This window comes from Amblyomma maculatum, chromosome 2 (genome assembly GCF_055883805.1).
Source record: "Amblyomma maculatum isolate TAMU_Amacu chromosome 2, ASM5588380v1, whole genome shotgun sequence".
NCBI classification, from domain to species: Eukaryota; Metazoa; Arthropoda; class Arachnida; order Ixodida; family Ixodidae; genus Amblyomma; species Amblyomma maculatum.
Window position 1 is genome coordinate 52,786,975 of NC_139345.1, and position 12,011 is coordinate 52,798,985.

Sequence of the window (12,011 nt, forward strand, 5' to 3'; positions counted from 1 at the left end):
TTTTTTATAAAGATGAATTAGCTATGCAGGCCTTACAAGGTAGGTCAACTGCTAGCGTAACTCATATAGGTCCCCAGCGTGGTAGTCGAGTGAGACACGAGTTTTTTTCATTGCCCTGGTGGCACGCACTAATAGTGCAAATAAGAAATAAACGAACATATTTCACGATAATGAAGTGAGTTTAGCACAAAATTCGAATCTTTATTTTTTTACGTTTACCGTCGTCAAAAACCTGGAAAATGGTATCCGTAATTAGAAGCCCTTATTTCCCAACCTAATATGAACAGTTTGAAAACTTTGGGAAATCGCGCACGCTGCTCACTTGCACGTTTATGAAATTATAGCCCTACATAAATAAATATAATTGTGCCGAACTAATTATAACGCGAAGCTGTTTCTGCAACGAAATATCAGCTTAAGTGTCACTCGTTTTGTCAAACGTTTCACCACGTCAGAGAAAGAAGTAGAGACATCATGTGACAACACACGACACGCTCACCGCGCAATTTGGCGGCGTGTGTCTTTATCTCTTGGTTTAAAAACACGATAATTATCCTAGACACAAAATTACCCTGCCATTCGGTCTAGCACGAACTGAAGATTCACCACTGACTTCCTAAAAACAGCCCCAGACACTTTGAAAAAAAAAAAAAACAATTTCTTTTTTTTTTTTTCAATTTCATTGTAGAAGTGTACATGCATATGCCATACCCCTAGGGAATATGACATCGTGCTGCCTAAACATTTTCAGCAGTTTGCGACGCTCTCCGTTTGATATCGGAGTAACAGCTGTATTTTCTGGTATACAGAGGCACGAGATCCACAATAATAGCAGACGCCCCAAAACAGACAAAGGCAATTGCTTTCACGCCAATATTTCGCACACCAGTTTAAGTAAATTTTGCCTTTGTTGTTTTTGCAAATAGGAGAAAGAAAACATAAGTACTAAGAAGTAAGTACTCATACCTATTAACAATTAAGGGAAGCATTATTCGCTGTTGGGTCAAATATGCACTGATGTAAACGTGCGCCCCCCATTTCGGACAAAACTTCGCTTCTCTGCGACAGTGCAGCAAGCCTAGTCATGTTTCTTTTGATAGCACAATCTGCATATATTAAAACATAATGGTAATCATGCCAAGCTTCTTGGCTTAAGCCGTATCATTTTTTCTTTCTGTTTGTTAATAGATACCCACCACCCGCAGCTCATTTACCAGGGATTCCTTCTATAAAGCAAAGAAATTGCTATCACTAAACCAATTTCTACTCGCCAAAGTTGCCGACACCATCCATGCCTGTTGCAGTGTTCAGTAAATCAAAAATAAAATATGAGATGTTTGGCTGACACTGTAATTATTTAGCTCCTAGCTTGCTAATCGACCTTTGTTGCTCTTGTGTTATGCAGCACTGCGCCTCTCCACCCATGACCGGAACACAAATCTCCTTGCATCCTATCTTTCTTAATTTACTTTTATTCCGTTTCTTTTTTTTTTTTTTGGGGGGGGGGGGAAGGGAAGGCAGTGCTATCACTGATGACACGTGTAATTAGATGGGAACTCAGAGCTTCATTAGAGTTTCTAGAAATAAAGGCAACAACCACAGGGAACAATGTTGACTGAAGGTACCAGAGTGATATGTGCTTAATGGGTTAAGTTTGCGCGTTGTGTCCATTACTGTAGCACTGTAATGAGGCTGACTACTGTGACTGCACAAAAATGACGCCAGTAGTCAAGGTTCATCTGCGCTTTGATCATTTTGTCATAATTAACAGCCTTTTATAGCCGCAGCTCTAACCCTGTTGACTGCTAGCAATTGACATTTGTAATCCAGTTCACGATGGATTCTGAGGATTTAAGACAGCTGATCTAAGACAGATCAGATCTGTCCAAGTCCAATGACTAATACCATAAATGGTCGTGATTTCTCTGACGATGGTAATGACTATTCCTGACTGTCTGGTAGAGTACCTCGTGAAAATACTGCTTTTTTTTAACCACATCTTGACATTATTTTCTACGACGCTATTCGTTGGCGCTATTGATTTACGTTAACGTTACTAGTTAGGCATCCCTAGATTAGTTGTGTTTTCGTTGCTTCCTTCGTTGCTGTTTCTCTGACGGCCGGCAGACATTGTACCTAAGGCTAAATAAAATGATTGGAAAAATTTCGCATTTGGTGGTAATATTTCGCCAGGAGAGGAATTACGAAGAGTTCGAACTAGTTACACCATTTCCCTGCCAACCGAACCCTTCTGTTGATGGGTGTTCTCGTTGCCGATATTCTGTAAATGCCCTTAGAGCTTTAAGTTTCGTTGAATTTATGCCGGAAAATTATTTTGGTGTATATTGGTGAGAGACGATTTTGAGGCTCCATGAACCTATACCCTTGTCTGTAATCTAGCTGTGCTTCTGCTGAGGTGCAGTCAAGTGGATCAGTTAATTACTTTTATTTCGTTCTTATTATTAAATATATTTTTATAACTGCCTAGATGTTGTTATGCCTGGTAATCTGCATCACAGCGCCTTTCGTTCTTGATAAAATCCTCATATCACATTCCATGCTTGCTTAAGGGGCAATCTCATGTTCAAATCTGAGATCCGGTGGGCGCGTTTTGTTGGAGGCCAGCTGCAAAAGACGTCTCTGTGTTGTGCGATTTTAGCGAACGGTAAGCCAATACAGCTAGCATATTGGAATTAAACCGGTCTTCTTTCCTATGGTAATGTTTTCGTTTTTTTTTTTTTTTAGCCATTCAGTGATTGTTTACATCACAGTGAGTGCGATTTGAGTGTCTGGTTATAAGAGGCCGATACAGCGGTTACACTCGTTTCTTTACGGCTATTTCTTTCTCTGTCAGGAATTACCGTAGTGAACATGAGCCTTCACTGGCATTTCTTTTTCTTTCGTTTCTTCACGCATAAAATGATAATTTTCAGGAAAGTAGGCCTGCATTGCTTTTCCGTTTTTGTTTGCTTACGACACTGCCGTAGAACAATATGAGGCCAAGGAAAAGCATGTTTACATTTTTGTCTGCCGTTATCCTTCCGTATATGAGTTTCTCCTCCACGCTATTTAAATCCAGAAAATGGAACTGCATCAAAGGATGTTAACGTTAAACACTGACCGTTCTTGCAATGTTGTACCATATGAGTTGCAACCAGAGAAGCCCCGTATCATTTATTGGTAGCCATTTTGGGGAACTGTTGCCGTGAACGTAATTATTTCATACTTTTTCTTTTCCAGGAGCTTTTGGCTGCCAACAATGAAGCAATGAAGGAGATGGCTGGTATAATACAGTGAAGATGAGCTGCCAGCTGACATCATAGAAATGATTCAAGAGTGCGAGGCGAAGAAAAAAAAAGCACCCTCTTTTTCCCTCAAGGAAATGGAGTTTCGGACACTAAAACAAGTGTAAATTGCATATCAACAAAGAATTAACCAAAAGGCTACTGTGAGAACCTCTTTTCTTTCGAATAGAGTCCCAGCTCACTGGTAATCGAAGAAGAAATAGATCGATCATCTCTGGTTCCACGGCCTTGACTAGTTTCGCGACTCGCCTGGAAGGCGATGGGGCGAGGGAGCGTGTCCGGAAAGGCACCGCCGCCAGTATGTCGTTCGATGAACTCGCCATGCTCCCCAGTCCTGCTAACGAGACGGCGCCGGTATTGGCCACGGTTGACGAAGTGTTCGGTCCAGTCTACGCCAGCAACTTGCGAATCGCTCTCATCAGCGTCATGCTCGCGTTGTCTCTCGTGGGAAACACAATCGTCTGCTACCAGCTCCTGACGTCGCGACGACATCGAGTCTTCAAGGCGCAAGTGCTGTTCCTCAACCTGGCCCTGGCAGACCTGCTCGTCACTGTGGTCACCATGAACTCCCAACTGCTGTGGGAGATTGTGGGACGTGTCTGGATGGCCGGGGATGGTCCCTGCCGCGTGTTCAAAGTGCTGCAGACGTTCGCGCTCGTCTCTTCCACCTACATGCTGGTCGGTATTGCTGTGGACCGACACTACGCCATCTGCAATCCACTGGTGCCCGCTCCCAAGCCCCGCTCGGTGGCAGCCGTGTGTTGGCTGCTCTCCCTTGTTCCGTCCCTCCCCAACCTGTTTGTATTCCGCGTGGCGGTGATTCGCGATAAGTGCTACTGTGCTTCCATCTTCTACATCTACCGGGATTCCGTTACTGCGCGGCAAGTGTACATGGCTTTTGTGTTTACCCTTGTATTCATCTTACCTCTGGTGGCGTTGGTGACGCTTTACGCCGGCATTCTACACCGTATGTGGAAGATGTCTGCCGCACACTCTCACCAGCCGCCCGCTCAGGGTGGGTTGTCGACGAACGCAACGGGTGGAAGTGCAAATAGAAGCACGTTGCCGAGGGCGCGCTTGCGAACTCTCAAAATGGCGGTGGTGATATTCGCCGCATTTCTGGTGACGAACCTTCCGTACATGGTACAAGAGATGGTGCTCGCCTTTGCGCAGAACGTCTCGCTGGGACCTAACGTAGTCGCTGTGTTTGGCGTCATCTCGGCCTCTAACAGCGCCGTCAACCCCTACGTGTACCTGGCGTTCAACGGCGGGGCGGCTGTCGCTAACTGCGACGCTCGTGTGCGCGGCTTGTGGCGCCGGCTCACTTGTTCATCCGGCTCGAAGAGAGCCACCCTCACATTCCAGGCATCGTGTTCTACGCTTCCGACCCGTCGTCGTAAGCGCCTGCCTATGGCAAAGGAAACCGCTTGCGCGCAAAACTGTGGAAGCAGTGAAAGGCAGAAGACGCCAGAGGAAAAAATATAGTGCTTATTTTTGCTTCTCTCAAGAAAATATAATTATAGTTTCTACTGGTGCCCGGCGTTAAGCAGTCTTCAACCTGATTGGATAAGGGACGAATTTGTTGAAGCGGACAGGAAATAACTAAGCAGTGTAATGCTTTGCGGCAGCCGGCTCAGTCGTCCGCGATTTTGTAAAAGAAGTTATGACTATGTCTGAAGACCGTAAGAGCGGGCGATTAGCCTCGAAGTAGCGCTTATACGAGCAAGCCTCGAAAGTGCTAGAGCACCTGCGTGCACAACGGACCGAGCAGGTCGTCTGAAACTTTTATGAAATTTTTATATCTTGGATAGTAAGTAGGTAGTGTAGTGCATAACTGCCGCACAATGTCTCCCTGTAAGGAATGCAGCTAAAGAGGGAAAAAGACAACCATATTTTGCTCAAAATATTCATGTCTTGAGGAAAAAAAAAGTGTGCATAATCATCCCTCTCTTCTCGCTCTTCCAGTTCACTTACCTTTGTAACTAAAACGTTATTACAAAAACCACTGAGGGCAGGCACGCACTTAGGAGACGATTCTAGATCCTCCTTCAAGCAGCTTATGCACCTCATCGCGCTCTTAAATTGCTATTATAATAAAATTACCATAATTTGTCTGTGTCCAGAGCAGGACAATACCTCTATCTTATTACTCAAATTAACCACTGGACCAACTACAGTGATCTCATCCCCTCAAGCCTCCTGTATATAATATTAAAAGCACATCGTACTGTCTCTCGCCTGTCGCTAATCTTGCCCTTTCCCAGAACCCTGTCCGTTACTATTAAGATCACCGGCTATCTCGCCTTCGCATTGTACGTGTTGCACTGTTATAGTGGCGCCTGAAGATGCATGCTAGCTGTTCGACTGCATGGTGTTGGCCCGTCAACGTTATCAGGTAACTAGGCTGGTGTATTCCACCCTTCTGTGGTAAAGCTTGAAGGCTGGTAGAGCTGACTGTACTCCACTAGCTATTTGCTGCCCTACGAAAGGCAAGGGTAACCTCAGCCTAAGAGAATGACGCGTGCAACATAGCGGTGTCCGGATCATATCCTTAAACGTGGCCCTCAGGCTCATAAGAACCCAATTGTCATCGTGAGTGTTCAAAACCGCCCTTGACTTTTGTTAAGGACGCATATATTGTGAAACAGAGAAAACTATGTAACTCCGATTCATTTAAGGAAGTTCAATTTTTCCTTACTTATTAGGAAGTTTCTGGTACAAAAGAAAATCAGTGAATGGATCTTATAATCTTAATATTAGGCGATATGTATTGAAAACCTCGCATCCATCGTTTTGTTCCTACTCTGAAACAACTTCATTGAAAGTTTGATAAATATCTTCTAAAATTAATGCTGTATATGTCACAAACCTAGTGCTAAATATCTAGTTGATATTTGCTGCAGCTGCTGCGGAGAAATTAAGAAAGAAATTTATTTAAACCAAAGGGAGTTCTCAACAAGAAAAGTACCAACTGTACAGGAGCGAGTGCATGATGAGAACAACAAGAAAAAATTCGAACAGCAAGAAAATATCAATATTTGTATTTTGCTCGTCCTTGAATAGTGCGCTAAGCATCATTCTTCACATGCATGGCAACACTGCGGAACAACGTTTCTGTCTCCGCAGTAATTGCCCAATGTGAAGGACAAAAAGGCAGAGTAAAATAGTTTCGGGTTCACATGACCCTTGCTTGAGACTGCTGAGTAGCCACGAAGATCCTCGCAAATGTGAATCAAGCTCGCCTTCGAACTAATCTTGGCAATTGACTTTATTTTCATGTCCCCAAAGTGGTTATATATTCAATGCACTTGTTCAACATTTTGCAGTGATGCTATTTTTGGCGTATTTTCGATGTTCATGTTACTCTTTCTCATCCACGTATACTTATCACACCACTTTCGACAAAGGCTCCCGAGTCAATGATATCTCCATAATATAATAAAATGAAATGAAAATAAAATGCCTTGTAAGTATATTTTACGTATAAAATAAATGTTCTTCAGCAAGCCGTCCAAATAATTAATTTCTTTGTGGGATATGGGAACCGGGCTCTCCTGCTATTGTTTTGTGTCACATGAGAAAATATATTTCCACCTTGTAACACAAGTACACACACACACACACACACACACACACACACACACACACACACACACACACACACACACACACACACACACACACACACACACACACACACACACACACACACACACACACACACACACACACACACACACACACACACACACACACACACACACACACACACACACACACACACACACACACACACACACACACACACACACACACACACACACACACACACACACACACACACACACACACACACACACACACACACACACACACACACACACACACACACACACACACACACACACACACACACACACACACACACACACACACACACACACACACACACACACACACACACACACACACACACACACACACACACACACACACACACACACACACACACACACACACACACACACACACACACACACACACACACACACACACACACACACACACACACACACACACACACACACACACACACACACACACACACACACACACACACACACACACACACACACACACACACACACACACACACACACACACACACACACACACACACACACACACACACACACACACACACACACACACACACACACACACACACACACACACACACACACACACACACACACACACACACACACACACACACACACACACACACACACACACACACACACACACACACACACACACACACACACACACACACACACACACACACACACACACACACACACACACACACACACACACACACACACACACACACACACACACACACACACACACACACACACACACACACACACACACACACACACACACACACACACACACACACACACACACACACACACACACACACACACACACACACACACACACACACACACACACACACACACACACACACACACACACACACACACACACACACACACACACACACACACACACACACACACACACACACACACACACACACACACACACACACACACACACACACACACACACACACACACACACACACACACACACACACACACACACACACACACACACACACACACACACACACACACACACACACACACACACACACACACACACACACACACACACACACACACACACACACACACACACACACACACACACACACACACACACACACACACACACACACACACACACACACACACACACACACACACACACACACACACACACACACACACACACACACACACACACACACACACACACACACACACACACACACACACACACACACACACACACACACACACACACACACACACACACACACACACACACACACACACACACACACACACACACACACACACACACACACACACACACACACACACACACACACACACACACACACACACACACACACACACACACACACACACACACACACACACACACACACACACACACACACACACACACACACACACACACACACACACACACACACACACACACACACACACACACACACACACACACACACACACACACACACACACACACACACACACACACACACACACACACACACACACACACACACACACACACACACACACACACACACACACACACACACACACACACACACACACACACACACACACACACACACACACACACACACACACACACACACACACACACACACACACACACACACACACACACACACACACACACACAAAAATGTTCGCCTGTTTGCTTTCTCTGCGGCATACGTGGGTGCATGAAACCCCTTTTTGCTTTCTACTTAAAGTGTACAGCTGGAACACAAATTTTGCGGCCGCACTGGGGCAAAGCATTTTGCCCTTCCATGATGTTGCTTAACGTACACAAGTGTCCTGTAAAGTTGCACGTTGAGTAGCTACGGCCTGTCATTCTGAATGCTTAATAGTCTTTTTATTATTCGCCCAAGGTTCAGAAGAGTAAGGAGGTATTACATAAAACCTTTGATGGTGCAACCCCGCTGTCTGAGTTGCAAATGGAAGAGCTTTGAGAGTCACGTAGAGCCTGCACTATAGAAATACGAAAGCCTGAGTGGTGCTGGTGCCCTTGCGTCACTAGACGCATAGTCATTAATTTCTGCAAGTAATCCTGGGCATGTGGCTTGATGACGTCATCACCTGTTTCTGCAAGTGAACATGATAATGTCATCCCTTTTTGTAAGTAATTCTGGTTATATGAATGTCATGTGACAAGGTGACGTCATAATTTCGTAAGCCATTCTGGTTATGTGACTGTCACGTGACTTGATTACGTCATCATATTTTGCAAATAATGCCGGTTGTTTAACTTAGTCATGTGACTTGCTGGCGTCATCACCTCTTCGCAAGACATCCTGGTAACGAAACTTTGTAACGGGACTTGATTACGTCATATAACTTGAATGACACTAATGGCGTTGTTTTTCAAGTCACCTTTGTCATGAGACTGTCGTATGCATTGGTGACGTCATCAGTTGCTAGTTACAACCTCCTACACACCTACACACTTCATTAACTTCGTGCTTTCCCACAATCACGCCTCAACCCCCCCCCCCCCCCCCCCCAATCTCTGACTCAAGATCACGGGACCGCTTTTCGTATTCATGTTTTGCGGACAATCTATACGAACGACTTCCAGCCTCAGATTTCGCGTCTCGTGAGCTATATGCGGCGTTCACTTTAAGCTTGTTTAACGCTGCCAGGGGCTTTGCTCGTTCATCGAAAACGACCGCCATCACTGTCATCATCAACAAGCTTTTGGGTGGCTAAGTTGTTTTTGTTCGATGCGCGAAACAGAAACATGGCGGAAAGATGACACTCGCACGCGAAGCGGAAAAAATAAACTTTCTAAATTAATCATTATCATCAGGCAAACATGTTGCCCGCTTCAAGGACCTGTATGAAACCTAAGTACTTGTTAAACTGTCGCTGTACAGCGATCATTTTGCTATCTGCAGACCACAAAGCCACTTCTTTGAAGTGACTGCTAAACTGTCCAAATTTTTCTCATTTACGACAAACAGCACCGAATACAATTACTAGAGAATAAATTGCAAGTGATACTGGATAGAATCAGCATGAGTGTTCGTTTGTCCGATTGATTTGTTACCACGTAGACTGTTTGCTTCGATGTCTCCGGCAAAAGTGACAGTCGGAGCAGCCGCTCGTCCCTCCGGATTTCGCGGATGAAAATTTTAACTAGCATCGCGGAAGGGTGGGCTGCCCAAAGTCGTTCCAACGTCGAAAGGTTAGGGTGGAGATATGAAATTAACTTGGGCATAATATGGTTAGGTATGGTTAGATTAGAGGAATACGCAACAAGGCTTTACCTTTACTCTCAGGTTTAAAAAAAAATGTCCACGCTTAGAATCAAAGCGCAAACTCAGGGCATTGCTCTTGTGATCCCCCTTGAAGACATACGATTTGCGACCAAATAACAAAATAACAGCTTACGAGGACACACTCACTTGTGCACTAATTTTATTTTAGGTAGCCAATATAATCCGGCAGCAAAGATGTCGGCTTTTATGGTTTAATAAAAGTGATAATTTTTGCTGGAATGTATCCATGTTTATTATCAGCCATGTTTATTTCTGAACAGCGGCCGAGACACCAGAGCAGGAGGCAGTTGACTGAGTCGAGTGCACAAGCCATTCAAAGTCAAAGTCTACATCATCCGTTAGCCAGGTTTCTGAAAAAGCCACTAAACACCCCACGAAAACTGAGTTTTGAACAAGGCTTTAAATTTAGCAGCGTGTTTAACAGCTACGCCAACAGCACTCGTAAAGAGTAGCCGATTTACAGTGCCGTGGCTTCGCGTCACGATTATATAGCTGCCGCCTTCCAGTCGCACCCTGCTTCGCCATTGGATCGAAGGAAACTTCACTTGGATTTAACATCACCCCGAAGCTGTCGCGAAAGCATCAGATGATATTTTAACGGCTTTACGCTCTAGCAAACGATCGGCCGAGGCCCATATTGCGCGAATCTTATTAGCTTCGTAGCGTAGCCATCGCCGTGACCCGGACTGAGAGGGAGCTTTCAAGCAGGAGTTAAATCTCTTCCAGCGCAAACATTGAGTGTAGTTGTCATCATCCCGATACTTGTTTGCCAAGGCACATGGCGCTTCCGCGTTCTAATCGATCATCATAACACTGCGCGTTAGGGCAGAGTAGTAGTGTAAGTTGATCGATTGCGTGCGTTTAATAGCGTGATTGGCTGACTGGTTAATTAGTGACTAGTGAGCAATGATTTATGAATGAAATTAGCTTGACTTCGATAAAAATTATGAGGTTACTTAAGATCTGCCCTTAAGGGAATGCGCAGGAATGTGCCTTGGCATCCCAGGCGGGAATAAAACGTTCTACCACCACCACCTAGGTGGCCTAGGGGTAAGGTAGATGTAAGGGTCCTGGAACGCTGTTTCTGATATCACCCTCTCATATGAAAGGAGAGGGCCGAGTTGCCAGCTTCTGCCAAACGTAACGTCAGGAAACCGTTCAGTTGGTGCGCGGCCATCTCTGCTGCCAAATACCACCTGCCAGTGCCATGGTAGTGATTTTTTGCTCACAACGTCAACGCCAGCGGCCGTCATCGGAGTTTCGGTGAACGAGGTCTTTAAATCTATCGAGTTAATAATCTGATGTGTGCTTCGCTGAATTCGAACACATACTTTGACCTGTGGCGGACACCACCAACGCTTAGCGTTCGTGGTGTCCGCTTCTCCTCTGTCCCTGTCTTCAGCGCTAGTTACCATGTGCATTGAATCTGCGGAACCAGGCAAGGTTGTCACACTGCTTCTGAGCTTGGCTGCTCCTAGCGGCGAGGATTTCGCATCTCACACCTTTATTTGTTTACAAACTACAGAAGCGCTGAGGATGCTACGCCTTCCTCCTCCGCTAGGTACCGATAAGCGGCGCTTACACCTGCCGGCTGCCCCCAGTATTGTTCGCTAGACAGGGTCACATCGACACTTCCTGCTCAATGTTCACGTGCTTTGTGATGTAATGAGTCGTCGATTTGGGGT

At 45.2% G+C, this 12,011-nt stretch overlaps 1 protein-coding gene across 1 annotated transcript in view; it reads left to right on the forward strand.

Moving 5' to 3' along the window:
• LOC146198656 (gonadotropin-releasing hormone receptor-like) overlaps positions 1-6,807 on the forward strand; it is a 51,873-nt gene extending 45,066 nt beyond the window's left edge. Inside the window, exon 2 of the mRNA XM_084592630.1 lies at positions 3,241-6,807. Coding sequence (XP_084448756.1) covers positions 3,606-4,790 — 1,185 coding nt within the window. The 5' untranslated portion in view covers positions 3,241-3,605 and the 3' untranslated portion in view covers positions 4,791-6,807. The remainder of the gene's footprint in view (positions 1-3,240) is intronic.
• The last annotated feature ends 5,204 nt before the right edge of the window (positions 6,808-12,011 follow it).